Consider the following 14320-nt stretch of genomic DNA (forward strand, 5'->3'; position numbering starts at 1 on the left):
TACAGTGAAACAAGCATGCACATGACCTCCCCTCATATCTCCTCTTAACACCAATCATGACATTTGTGAATGTTTGAACTCCCTTTCAAGACACTGGTATGGGGGGGGGGCGCAGTAATCAGTCTATCAGAGTGGGTCTCCACGCATTTCTGGCAACGGGAATTCTCCTTGGCATAATGTGAGCCAGCTTTTGGAAACAAGTGGAAAATGACTGGAGGCTGAAACAACTAATGAATAGTTACACTGAGAGGTCTGGTGCAACACATGTTTGTAGTGGGCAGCTACTGAGAGTGAGTGGGGAAGAGAGAGAAGCAGGTCCAGAATTTTAAATATATCATAACATAGTTTAGATCAATATAAGGTATTTTATATTCCCTTAAACAGGTTCATCATTACAGACGGGGCAGTAGCTAACATTGAAGACACTAAAGTCATGTCATCTATATTTTTTTTGTTCTGGGAATTTTCACAGCCTAAGCAGGAGTTACATAAACTAAAAAAATGACTGAGGGCAAAAAACAGATAAACTAAAATAGAAATCAAGAGGTTTCTTATTTATCCACCAGAATTCTTGGCAGCTCGAGACTTTTTGTATAAAACAGCATTAAGAGAGATATTGTAGCAGATAGCTTTTCAATTTCAATTTTCGATTTAAATAACACTAAAACAGGTGAATTAATAAAAATGATGTGATCAGATTTGATTCATAGATTTTCACAGGGGCCTGGGGTTTTGCTGTGGAGATTTGGACTCACCACCTCCCACAGCAGCTTTTATTGAATGATGGTCAGGAACCAATTCTTTACAAAAATACCAAAATTGCTTGAGTATTCCCATTTTATGCTACTTTATAGTTCCACTACAATTCAGGTAGAAATATTGTACTTTTTATTCTACTGCATTGTGAATGAAATCATCATATAAAATATTCCCTCACGCAACTACAACAGTGACATGCTTACTTACACAAATTGTAAGTGATACAATATATAATAGTTAAACACTCACATGGGATTTTTTTTTTCTGCATGATGAGTGCTTTAACTTTCTAGTAATACTTCTGTACTTTTAGGGACAGTACGACAAATGATTAGCTTGGAGAGGGAGGGGGGAATCTTGTATTTTTTACTTTTCATAACATAAAAATAATAATACAATTTTAAAAAGCAAAACCATAGTCAGTGTTGTTTTTATTGGACACTTATTTCTCCTTAAAGGGAAGAAATTATCTGGAAGGAGAAAAAATGAAAAGACCCTCATCAGAAAAAGAAGAAGACACTAAGAAGAAAAATAATAAATAATACTTTTGAGAATAGGACTCGAGTAAAGCTCTGGATGCAGGACTTCTATGTATAAAGTAATAAGTATGCAAGTTTAATAGTGGTATTTCGGCATAGTCTTACCACCACTCATCACCGTGTTGTATTTCCACTCTGCACCATGCACCGTTTATAGCCTCGCTTCCACTCCACGCCACTAGAGGGAGACAGTTTTATTTGATATCACACACATAATATAATCAGCTACAGCGGGTTTGTTGTTAAAGGAAGTGACCAAAAAAAAAAAAAAAAAAAAACAGTTGTGTGTATATTCTGTCGTCCTCTCGCCGTGGGAGAAAAAGCCACCATGAAAGAGAGACAGGGCGTGCTTTGTTGTGCTTAAACACACCAACTGCTCTACGCATAACACAAAGCAGTGCACGGCCTTTCTCCAGCTTCACTCTGATGCCGCTTACAGAGTGAAGCGAGCAGGCATGGACGACAGCTTCGACCGAGCTCCCGGAGCGGGGAGAACCCGACATTTCCTCGCGGACCCCGGGCTCGCTGGTGACGCCGGGGACGGCGGCGACACCAGAACGACGCTCTTCAACCAGAGGGAGCCGTTGAGACAGCCGCGGACGTCCCCGCCTTTTGCCGAGAACAGCAGCAGCCCGGCCGACGTCATGGCCGGCGGAGGTACGGAGCTGTCAACCAGCTAACGGCTAGCATACGAGCTAACGGCTAGCATACGCGCTAACGTTACTTTCAGATTCGGTTTCATTTCACGTTAAATGCAACTCGCGGACACACGGTCACTTACGGCCCAAACGGCGAGGCCATAATTGAATATGAGCCACAACATACTTCCTTAAGGTTCACCTGAGAAGGGTGAGGGAGCTGATGGACTCGTTCAACCTGTCTCCTAAATCTGGCGCTTTAATTATCCAGCTAGCTGCTCAACGCCATCAGCGTTAGCATGTTGGCGTTAGCTCGTTGGCGTTAGCATGTTGGCGTTGCGACACGCACCTGTTGGAGGGTTATCTCGTGTGAGGCAACGCAGCGTCTAAATACAGCTCAGATGTCACACGGTTGATTAGCTACGTGCGTCACTTAAAGCTGTCTTACAAAGCTACAACTTTACAGAGATAACGTTTGCTATTGCTAACCTAACAGTGTGTGGAGGGAGCTACGCAGAGTAGAAGAGTGAGAGTAGAAGAGTGAGCTTCTGATCGGGTTACCAGCTAGAGAGTTAACGGCGCAGACGTCACAATGATGCCGTCCTCTGTGTGTGCCATTTGTAAAACGCTTTATCAGAATCAGTGATTTTTCTATGACAATTGGAGGCCCTGTTGTGATCTCTTTCTAAAGGACTATGTCTCTGTATAGTCGTGGTCAAAACCACGTGATTTCATAGGCAGGTCAGAAGTGCATAACCTCTGTCACACTGCATACTTCTAGTATCAACCAATATATGTGGTAAATGTATTGGTATTTCTTTCTGGAAAAAAAACACCATATAAATCCATCACTATAGCTCAAAACCAGCACGATCCAGTACTCATTTCTGGGATGACTGCCAACCAACCACAGATATTGCACCACCAGGTTTATGTGCAACTGTGTACTGTGTACTGAACTGTGTCATCTAATATCTGTTTCCCTATTTGGTTGTACTTTATAAGCACTGCAGGACAGTGCTGTATAGTACTTTGTTCTGTTTATCGGGACTGTTCCACACACGGACAATTTTTATTTTAAGATTTGTTTTGCTATTGTGGGTTGAGTAGTGTCACCCACTACAAAGACTGACAACACCTTTCTTCTTCTCGTTCATTCAGATTTCAAAAGACAGAGCAAACCCCAACAAAGTGCAAATGCCAACAGTACGTCTGCCTCCAGAGGTTTTAACGAAGTGGATTCCTTGGTCAAGTCGTCAAAGCTTTCAGCCAGTGCCCCCGAGTTTGTCCCCTCGACAATGAACCCGTACGAAGTAAGAAGAATTTACAGAATCGACCCTTAAACAACATTATATTCTAATGGTTCTCTTCACTTGTGATGTTAGTCTGCAACTAGAAGTTAGGAACTGTGTCAGTTGCGCATCTATCATTACTTTTGAATTTTAAATTTGCATTAGAAAGACAAAGTGGCTCTGGATTTTCTATTTAGTTATTAATATATTTATTATGTTTTTATTTTTGTTTTTTTAAGGACCCTTCGTTTTATGATGACGACGAAAGCTATTACGGTGAACCAACCTTGGCTGAAACGGTTGCAGACTTCCTTGGCCACCTGAGCTCCTCACCAGGGTCCTTTGAGTCGGATGTGGAACACATAACTGGCATGCTTAACTCTTGGGTTACCACGGAAGAGCTGTTGAACGAGCTGGTGGAACTGATCTACACTCAGGTTCGGGGAGACACGTCCAGTCCTCATTTTGTGTTAATATGAAATTGTTTATTTTTTTTATTTTCATAACGCTGCATGCACATTCAAAATAAATATACACGCATGTGTCTGACAGAACACACAACTTTCCATTGCAGTCTACTGCCATTCCAAACTTTGCTTACACCGGCGCCAGGCTGTGTAACTACCTGTCCCATCATCTCCTTGTCAGCCCGCCAAGTGGCAACTTTCGTCAGCTGCTCCTGAAAAGGTGATTATTCATTTCTGTCTTGTTTGAGTTCATGTTTAGGGGTATGACCCCTCTGCTTTTCATGAAATACAATTTCCTGATAATCAGATTGTTCAAAAAGGGTTGAAGCAGTAGAAAATGTTGGTATCACACGAGCAGTAGTAGAAGTTGAAATATGTTTTACAATACAAACTGACTGCTCGGTCAAAGTTCCAATAATGAGGAAGAGTGTTGTCTGCTGTAGATGTCGAACACAGTTCGAACAGAGGGACGCAGCGGTTGGAGGAGACCCGAGACTCAGAAAAAGTTCCACTCCTTTGTGCTCTTTCTGGGAGAGCTCTATCTTAACCTGGAGGTAAGAGTTTCTCTTTGAGACTTTATGTTTCATTCCTAAGGTTGTAAAAAATGCATTTATTTAATACATTTGTTAAGTGTACTGAAGTAGCATATCACATAAAATGGTTAAGCTACGTTTGAGTCAATAATTTACATCTACGATTGCGTTAAAAGCCCCCAGAAGAAGCAATTGAGGACTTATTGCACTGTTCATTTTGAAAGAGCAATTTCCAATGGGGAAACTTTATCACTCCAACTCCTCATCACTCAGGGAGTTAGGGAAGACTTTTGCGTTTATATTGGCCCGACTTCAGTCTAGCCCCCAAAACACAAGCCAAACTGTATATACACTGTACTTATAAGAGTCGCCTTGTCACACATATTTGTTATGGAACGCCCTTCTTAAATTGCTTTCTACGTTTAGGATGTCAGGGGCTGCTGCAACACCAGAATACTACTCGGCACGCCTTTAACCTTTTCATATCATTTGTTGATATTTGTGTCATTTTTTTATTTTTTAGGTAAAGAGCAGCAAAGGACCTCCCAACCGAGCAGATATCCTCCTCATTGCTCTGAAGGACCTAATGAACAGTCTGTTCTCCAAGCCTGTGGATGCAAATCTCATCTGCGCTGTTAAGCTGCTTAAGGTATCAAATCTCAATTAGATAGTTTTACAGATTTGTATGGAAAGCTTTCTGGGGACTTCTACTGTTCAGAGAGGTGATGAGAAATTGTTTTGAACTCCCAGCTGACGGGCTCGGTCCTGGATGACGCGTGGAAAGCGAGTGGAAAACGGCACATGGAGGAACTGATCCAAAGAATAGAAACTATTCTACTGGACGCCACCTGCAGCAGGTGTGTATATCAATGTGCTCTTTCCTGTGCAGCTGCTACTTAAGGTGTATGCTAAAGATAACTTTTTAAAGATGCTGCAAATGTGTTCAGTGTTGAAGACATTTATAGATCCAGACACTTTGGAGGAATAGATATGCTTTGACAAAAAATAATCAAGTATTTGCTATTTTTATTCCGTTTGAAAGATTAAAACAGTAAATACGTGATTGTTTTTTTGCCAAAGAATATCTATTGTGTTTTGATCGAGGATGATGCACGTTGGTTTCATCTTTCAAACGTAAGGAAACCAATGTGTACTATAGAGTTTTAGCTTTTTAACACACACATGGAATGTCTAAAGAGCCTAAAAGTCAACCCGCATTGACAACCGGGATGATACTTCTTGATATGAGCGTTTTTGTCCACCAGAGATGTCAGACAGATGCTTCTGAAACTGGTGGAGTTGAGATCCAGCGACTGGGGCAGAGTCCGCGCTGCTGCAGCAGCCAGCAACGCCACGCCAGACAACGACCCCAACTACTTCATGGTGAGTGTCGACTGTACCGTAATCCAATTCCACATCCCACCCCCCCTCTACATTTCTGTTTTTCATTGATTTGTTTCTCCTCCTCTCAGAATGAACCTACATTCTACACAGAAGATGGGACTCCTTTTACAGCAGCAGACCCAGGTGAGTTTATGGTTATCAGGTTATCAACCGTGGACATGCAAGATAATTCTGCTGTCTGTAATAAATGTGAAAAATCCCCACCAGATTATTGTAAAGTGGTTTCTGCAGGCTGTGCACCTTGCAGACTGTTTTAAAAAAAATAGAATCACTATATGTAGGTTTGGAAACAAATGGACTTGTCTTTTGTTTGTGATGCATTATTGTTGCTGATAGTAGAAATAAATTCTGCAACATGAGGCAGTATGCAGACAGATATTCATTGGAAAGATGGTTGATCAGTGAATTTTTTTTTTCTTTCTCAAATGCATTAATGTTTATTGTTCCAATATTACACAACTATTTATTTTAAACATTAGTACAAAAGATGCTGATATGGAAATGGGGGAGAATGCTTTCATTAGTCATGCATGTTTTCACTCTACATTATCATTTATAATAATTGTTATAAATAAGCATCTTGGCTCACTCCTAAGCTATTCTCCTTAGTCGTTGAAGAAATCCTTAAAATTGTTGGAAAAAGCAGTCCTCTTCTTCAAATAAGAAAAGAAAAGTCATCATGTTGCTGCTCTTTTTCATGCTTTAACGTCAAACACTTTGCTTTTTTTTTGCAGACTATGCTGAGAAATACCAAGAGATCCTGGACAGGCAGGAATATTTCAACGATCTCGATGGAGAAAATGGAAATGAAAGTGATTTGTAAGTACATATATTATGAGTTGACACAACATAGATGGGTCATGCATGCCTTTTTTTTATTTTTTAGGTCACAGCCACCTACTTTACGAGGCACCTATTGATACCTGTTGCTATGGATACTATTCAAAGATATAAACATCTTAAGCCAAAATCAGAATAAGTTGAATCAGCGCCAGTCAGTTCTCTGTGATGTTTTCTTACAGTGGTTGTACAGTTTACACATTAAGTTTTTCTACACCGAACAAATGACTTGGTGACATGATTTAATTTTTGCTCTTTAATTTAAAACATGTACAATCACAAATGTGGGTGTAAAACAAAGATGCTTGTAAAGCATTATTTGCTCATATTGCATTTTAAAGGTGACATTATCTGTTATTGCAGTAATTCTGTGGGTTACTCTTGCCTACATTGTGGTTTTATATTAGACCCAGACCTGTAAATGCTCAACCCTAACCCCTGTGCTGGTGCATCTCCGGTCATGTGACTGCATAGCGGCATCACCTGTGGGCCCCTGCGCTTGGTGAATGCGTTTTGAGCGGCCCACAATGCAACATGGTCAGCCATTGCCTCAGATCCAGTTTAGTCAGCAGTTGGGTGTGAAAGAGGGCTTAGCTCGCTCCTGTCCTCTCTCTCTCAGAACTGTGTCTGTGAGATTGTCAACTATTTACACATATTGTAGGTTCATTGAGTATAAGCTAATTATCTCAAAGGTCTAAAAAAAATAAATCACATCACTCTGTTGTGTTTACAGATACACCTCCGAAGACGAGATGGACCCCGAGATAGAAGAAGCCTTTGAGAGTTTTTGTTTAGAGTCCGAGAAGAAACGGCAACAGTGACGCGAAGAGTGAGAATCGGTGAGACCCGACAGGCGCTTACTGTACTTTTCCCACTCAACTTGCTGGAATGTTGAAAAAGGAAAATGAAGCTAACATCCGATAGGTTCAAACTTTCAATTTACTGCAAACAAGCATTTTTAACAGAAAGGAGATGTTCATAGTTTCACTTCCAACGCATTTTCTCAGTCAGCGTTGATTTAGAGAATGGGGACAATCAACAGGTTAAATGTTCGAAATATTCAAGTTTTCTTTTTTTTTTTGACAAGAAAGTTCTCTTTGTTTTTAATTATTTCAGAAACTTATTTCCTTATGCCTAAACTAAATGCCAAGAGGGAAAAAGTGTGCTGTGGGGATTGTTTTTTTTTTTTTCTTCTTTTTTTTTTTGATCTTTTCTGAAAGGCAGATTCATCAAATGTGTGCATAATTTGTGAAATACTAATGAATGCCCCCATGTGCATAAAGTACAGGCCATAAAACTCATTGTCAGAGACGCATCATCTTCATGTAAAATACACAGTAGATGGGCGGTTGCTTTATTACATATACAATGCATAGACAGCCTTCATCTTGACTGATGAGGTCATAGTGTCTCTTGTCAGATTGCCAATATGTAACACTATATTCAAGGCTACTCACATGTTAATCTGACCATTTAAGTGGTCTGGATATCTGAGAAAAGCTGCACAGTTTGGAAAATTATTAAAAAACAGATACTTTAATTTAGTCACATACTGTGAAGTGAAAATGGACAAAACTCTTTTTTTTTTATATATATATAGACACATCCTTATGGGGCTAAAGTCAACATTTTAAGAAGTATTCACTTAAATGACAAAAATTCAGAGAATCGGCATTCAGTGAGACGTAACGGATTCACAGTTATCCCAAGACTGAAAGACTGTTTACCAGCAATCCATGAAGCTCATAAAAAGGAATGTTGTTTTATAGTTTGTAAATATTATTTATGGTATTGTTTGCCTGCAATAAATTCTTTATAATGTGAGATTTTAGTTGTCTGATTTGTCTTAGAACCTTCTGTAGGTTGAAGATCGAGGTCCATTCTGAGTTTGGTACGGCCAGAGATCTAACTGTGAATTGATCAAAGGCACAGTTCTACTGAGTTACCAGTTTATTGGGTACACCAGAACAACTAAATACGTTAGAATTTCAGTAATTCTAACTTTTGTTAAGCGTATAATGGGCTTCTCTTCTGACAACATCAGTGGTGTGAAAATGAAAAAGACCATATACAATTGAGTCAAAACTAAACTTACTGTTTACTCTTTAACTGGAATGGAGAACAATAATCTGATCACTCTAAAAGCTGCATGAAGGTAATCGGTGGAATGCATTGAATTTTATTTTGAAATTCCAATTTCCTCATTGTCAGATTTGTGTCTTTGTGCTTTATGCAAACCTTAATGTATCTGGTTCATCAGAAACTAACAATTGGAATGTCGATAGTTGTTGATGATAATTTGACATGAAACAATACAATTGAATTGCTTCTCATTTAAAGAATGAATTGGTCATAGCCCACCACTTGTTTTGTAATCTGATACAGTATGAACCCAGACATTCTGACATTATACAGTCTAAAAACCTTAACCAATACTCATAGTAAAATGTTTTTTTTTTTTAACTGGGAGGTCTCAATTTTCATTTATGGTCATTTTTTAGGACACAATTCTTGATTTTGTGATATTAGATTGTTATTAATACATTTTAAGGAGTATACATAAACGTCATACATAGATACAGTACTGTAGTCATTTTTTATAACTGAATACATTGTTTTCTATTTTGGTTATTCCTTCACTGACCGCCCACCTTTCAGATGTAGAAGTACATATATCAGAATCAGCTTTATTTGCCAAGTATGCGTGCGCATACAAGGAACTTGACTTGGGTTTTTCCGTCGCTCTCAGTGTACATACAAATGGACAAATGAAAACAAGGAAAGCAAAGTATGATAAGGGAGGCATAAACATTTAACTTTTATAAAGAGTTATAAATATATATATATACATATACAAAAGTAAGTATATGAACAAAAACACAACAATGAAATGGAAGTAATAGAGCAGTATAGTGAGTGAACATCAAAAGGGTTCAAATTATATTTTAATGTTCAGGTTTTAAAGTGCTTAAAGTTTTCAAAAACTAATTCTACCAAACAAGGGGGAAAAAAGTTCAAGATACAGAATTAGATGGCTTTGTGGAGATAATTTTTTCAAAAGAGTGCACATTATTTGTAAGCCTTTGCCACCACCTGGTGGCCAAGTTGAGTAACATTATAAAAAGCAATCTGCTCTCAGTTCCTGCCAAGAAGTTGCATCAATTTAGTTTTTTTCATAATGACATTTGTATGAATTTCTTTACATAATTTTATTTACAGGACTGAGCTCTGAGAACAGATGGGCATTACTGTAAGTAAATAAAACAAATAACAACCAAAACCAAATGACTGAGTATAAAATATAATAAGGGAGAAATATAAAAATAAATTAATAAAAATATAAATAAATGATTGAGCTCTTTTGGTACTGAGTAAAATTCTGTATAACTGACTACAATTCGAGCATTTCTTTTCCTATTGTGATATCGCTAATTGAGTAAAGGATTAAGTTATTTACAGTCATGCCGGTCAGTTGCAGCAAGAGAACAGGACAGTGAGAGTCCAAAACGTTCAAGATGACGACCTCCTAGTCTTTCCTACCACCAAACAATTTTAATCGTTTTAATCTTGTGCCCTCCCCTTTAGCTTATTCATGCACATTTTCCACATCAAGAAAGGATAATATAGCGTCTAAATTGCCATGGTGGAAATTTGTCAAGTGTAGTTTAGAATGGCCATGAAAAAAATTCTTAGTGGTTGCCTGAGAGCCGAGGAAAATGACAAACAGACATGCCATGTGTGGTAGTGGGCATGGTCTGTGCTCAGTTGCAGGGGAGAGATGTGTGTTAGTGGTTCAGGGGAACAGTGCCATGCTGAGTTTAATTGGCACAGCTGTAACTTGTTGCTAATTATCCTTCATCCTTTCGCGGGCGTCGCACTTCATATGATGTTCGCCGCAGACGACCCCCAGACCTTCCTGGAGATGATTGAGCGGACGGTGGCGGTGTGGTCCATGCGCCTGCTTCCATTATTGTCAGAAGAGGCCCAAACCGCGGCGCTCGGCCTGCCGGCGTCTTTGCAGGGTAATTTCCAGGACAATAAAAATAAGCAGTCCTGGATGGAACGGGCTTTTCCCCTGAGGACCACCATCTCCGGTTTCTAAAATACACTCCATGGAAGATTTTCCCCTTGAGCAGTCTCGTGACAATACTCTACGCTTTGCCTTTGACCAAGTGATAAAAATTGATGGTCACATGGTACACCCTGACACACCACCGACATATCCACGCTTGACATTGGTTAGGGATAGACTGGATAGAGTGAGTCATGACACTCAGACAGGAGAAGATATCACCCAATTGTTGGTGCCGGAAAGCCGTCGGGAGATGGTTTCCCGGGCGGCTCACTATAACCCAATGGCTGGTCACATGGGGTATGCCTCTTGCCCTGAATGCCAACTAGTAAACCAACCGGCCATCCCACGAGCGCCGTTGCGCCCATAGCCACTAATTGAGGTCTCGTTTGAGCGCGTTGGCATGGACCTCATCGGGCCATTTCACTGGAGTACACGAGGATATCGCTTTGTGTTAGTCCTGTGCAGTATCTCTGCAAAGAGTGTTGCGCAGGCACTGTTTCAGGTCATCTCCCGAGTTGGAATCACGAAAGAGATTCTGACCGACCAGGGCACCTCTTTTATGTCACGCACACTAAGGGAACTGTACGGATTATTGAAGTCCATGATCCGTAAATTCATACACGATGATGTCGGCAATTGGGATAAGTGGCTTGACCCTCTGTTCATACAGTGCAGGAGGTGCCCCAGGCTTCCACGGGATTACACTTTAGTGATACACATTGTTACATACTGTATATACACGCATTTAACCCATCCCTGAGGAGCAGTGGGCTGCTAAGAAGTGCCTGGGGAGCAACTTGGGGTTAGGTGTCTCGCTCAAGGACACCTCGGCATGTGAGCTGTAGAGGCCAGGGTTCGAACCACCGACCTTGTGGTTTCGCGACAAGCGCTCTACCTCGTGAGCAACAGCCAAGTGAGTGCGTGTCGCCCATAAAGGCTTCGACAGCCTTTATGGACGACACGCACTGGTTGGCAAGCTCATGACTTGGGTGAAAAATAATACATTGTCTTGTGCTTTTGTTTTGTGCTTCTCTTGAGGACTGTTTGAAATGCACCTGTACTAATCTACAAAAAAAAATTTTTTTTTTTTTTGGGGGGGGGGTGTCATGTGACAGGACTGTAGCTTCACCCCCAAGTCACGTTACCCCCGTGTCTGTGTGCAGTCATTGACTCGTGAGCCCCCTCTGAGCCCCGCTGGTCTGGCTAACAATGCAACAGGGAAAACCAGGGGCCTTAGATTCCCATTGGTCAGCAGATGGGTGTGAGACAGGGATTAGCTCCGCGCTACAGTCTACTGTATGTCTGTGTGTATCTGTATCTGCACCCGCGTCTCTGAAAATATTGCATAGTTTGGTTTAAAACCAAAAAAGCAGAGATGTTTTTCCTCGTGGGGGTGCATTTGTTCTGAAAACTTGAGGGACAAAAATCTGTGACTCTGAATCACAAATCATTTAATGTTGTTGAGATGAAGTTCAAGTGTCATGTTTGACATTTTTACACTTACCTCAGAGAGGCAATTAGTATCTGAATATCTGTAAAATTGAATGTAATAATCCATAATCCATTATCAACACCTTGGTGAACCCCAATAAAAATGCCACAAAAACGCCTTTACGCAACCCCATGAACTACCACACTAAAGACCTCACTATGAACGGTTTTCATGGGAACTATTTGTCTGTTTAAAATAGTTCCAATGAAAATGGTTACCAGCATTTTTGTGGATTATCCAGCAGAAGTCGATTGTAAACAGACATGTTGCTGTTTAATCTCCTAAAAGTACATTTCCTGAAGAAATCAAGTCAAAACCTGGGGAAAAACTGTCAAATCCCAAACTACTTGTTTGGCAACTGAAACAAGTGGAAAAATCCTTTGTTTTTTTAAAAATAATGTGGTAGAGTAAAAAAAGACAAAGGCCTGTCCTGTGATTATGAATGGTGTCCAGTCCAGGCCAACATCAAATGATTCACGGTCTTCCTCTGTGGGGGATTTTTTAATGACACACTGCTCCATTATGTCACAGACAAAATAAACCACAGACTTTGCTCCTTCAACATCTTTCCTTAGATTGTTCAAGATGATCTATCAACGTGAGCTGCCTCAAACTCTCAGTGAAAGAATGTATAAGTAGCATCACAGGGTAACCTTTTCAACGCTTCTGTGCAAAGTGAATCAATCGGTTTCTCAAAGCAAGTTGTGTCAACGCAATTACCAGGAAAGAAGATCAGCCTCTTCCAGGAAGCGCACTGCACCACACAAAGGCTTGTTACTGGCTTATTTTGGATTCTCAAGGTGCTCCGTGCAAACGAATCATGTCTGCACAAACAGAGGAAGGAGGGTGGGGAGTTTCTGCTGCTGCATAAGGTTTTGTGTTGTTGCTCCCAGGCCACCCCAAACCATTGAATCAACTAAACTGAATCACAGAGCTGAGGGTGGTGGGTCTGTGGCCAACCTGCCTCAGTGTGTCCGGACACTTTAAACTCACAAACCGCATCAGGAAGTCTAAAAAAAATCTGAACAAAGATTTCATCTGCCTCACTACTTACATCCTTGCAGGGCTCGTGAGAAATTAATAACTTCGAAGGCGGATTTTGAAGACCAGCCTCTAATGAATTTTTGTGGTCGCTGATGTGAAAGCGTTAAGTTTGACAACTCACAGGGCACGCCTAAGTTCATAACCGTGATTTAAGACGACCTACTTGGAAGGGTGGAGATAGCTGATGATGTTCAACTCGTCTTTGCTATTAGAGAGTAGGTTCATTGGTTTAAGCAGGGACGGCATCGCACAAGCACCAGGGCAGTATCACAATGAAACACAATAGAGACAGGTTATACTGTAACAGTAATGGAGGAAATACGTTTCATTTAATTAGACAAAATCATTCAGTAATTTCCAGATTTTACACCACAAACAGCGGCCACTTCCAAGTTCAGACTGTCATAATTTTCCGATTTTTCAATTCAAGAATAATTTCTTAGTTTCTTTGGTATTTTTGTCATATATAGATATACAATAATGATTTCTGTGTAATATATAGTAAAGTAAATTAAGGTTTTATTAAATAAAATAATTGCAGCTGAGGCCGAGCTTTTTGCTTCCATACTTACTTATGTGTCAAGCTCAAAAAGCGCAAATCCTATATAAATGCCGACCATCTTTTAAAATTCCACAACCCCAGTTCACAATGCATGCTCTCTGTTAAAAGTATCTGTAGCTGAGATGATGTCATCAGGGTAATTTTGTCAGACTTCCTCTGGAGCCACAGAGGACATCACACACAATTTGTATTGTTTATTATATTTACAATATCTCCAATGACTACTGAACTTTCTGTGTAGTTTAACTTTTGATGTTAACATTGAAATTGTTACTTACTGTGACCTTGAGTTATTTGCTAACCAAACAATATGACATTAGAGGGTGTAATAATCCGTCTGGTTGGCAACAAACATTCTTTCCAAAGTAGAATTTTGGAATGAAACCACTGATTGAAAATTAAATGCCCTTTAACTCTTTCACCATCCCACCCATGTCCTTTAAAGACTTTATAACACATATGCTCCAATTAAAAGGTCCCTTACTTCATTGTTTTCCAGTGACGGAAAAGAGAAAAACCTTTTATTGTTAGGGCCATTGTTTCTTCATATTCTGTTCTTTTATTATGTGTCTTTCTCAACTGTAAGTCTGGAGCTATACATACAGAAATCATAGGGTTCAGGAGGATGAGACTTGAGAGAAGGCTCATGTTGATTTATTTTATTTGACATCTGTT

The 14320-nt window shown here is 40.0% G+C and overlaps 1 protein-coding gene across 1 annotated transcript; it reads left to right on the forward strand.

Moving 5' to 3' along the window:
• Positions 1-1546: 1546 nt before the first annotated feature.
• Positions 1547-8296, forward strand: paip1 (poly(A) binding protein interacting protein 1). The gene is given in 12 exon segments (XM_054610896.1): positions 1547-1955; positions 3098-3249; positions 3468-3665; positions 3803-3915; positions 4139-4185; positions 4188-4249; positions 4752-4877; positions 4979-5085; positions 5494-5611; positions 5701-5755; positions 6367-6451; positions 7206-8296. Coding segments are annotated over 12 exon segments (1353 nt in total). The 5' UTR covers positions 1547-1753; the 3' UTR covers positions 7294-8296.
• Positions 8297-14320: the final 6024 nt, after the last annotated feature.

The sequence above is a fragment of the Anoplopoma fimbria genome, chromosome 13 (genome assembly GCF_027596085.1).
Source record: "Anoplopoma fimbria isolate UVic2021 breed Golden Eagle Sablefish chromosome 13, Afim_UVic_2022, whole genome shotgun sequence".
NCBI classification, from domain to species: Eukaryota; Metazoa; Chordata; class Actinopteri; order Perciformes; family Anoplopomatidae; genus Anoplopoma; species Anoplopoma fimbria.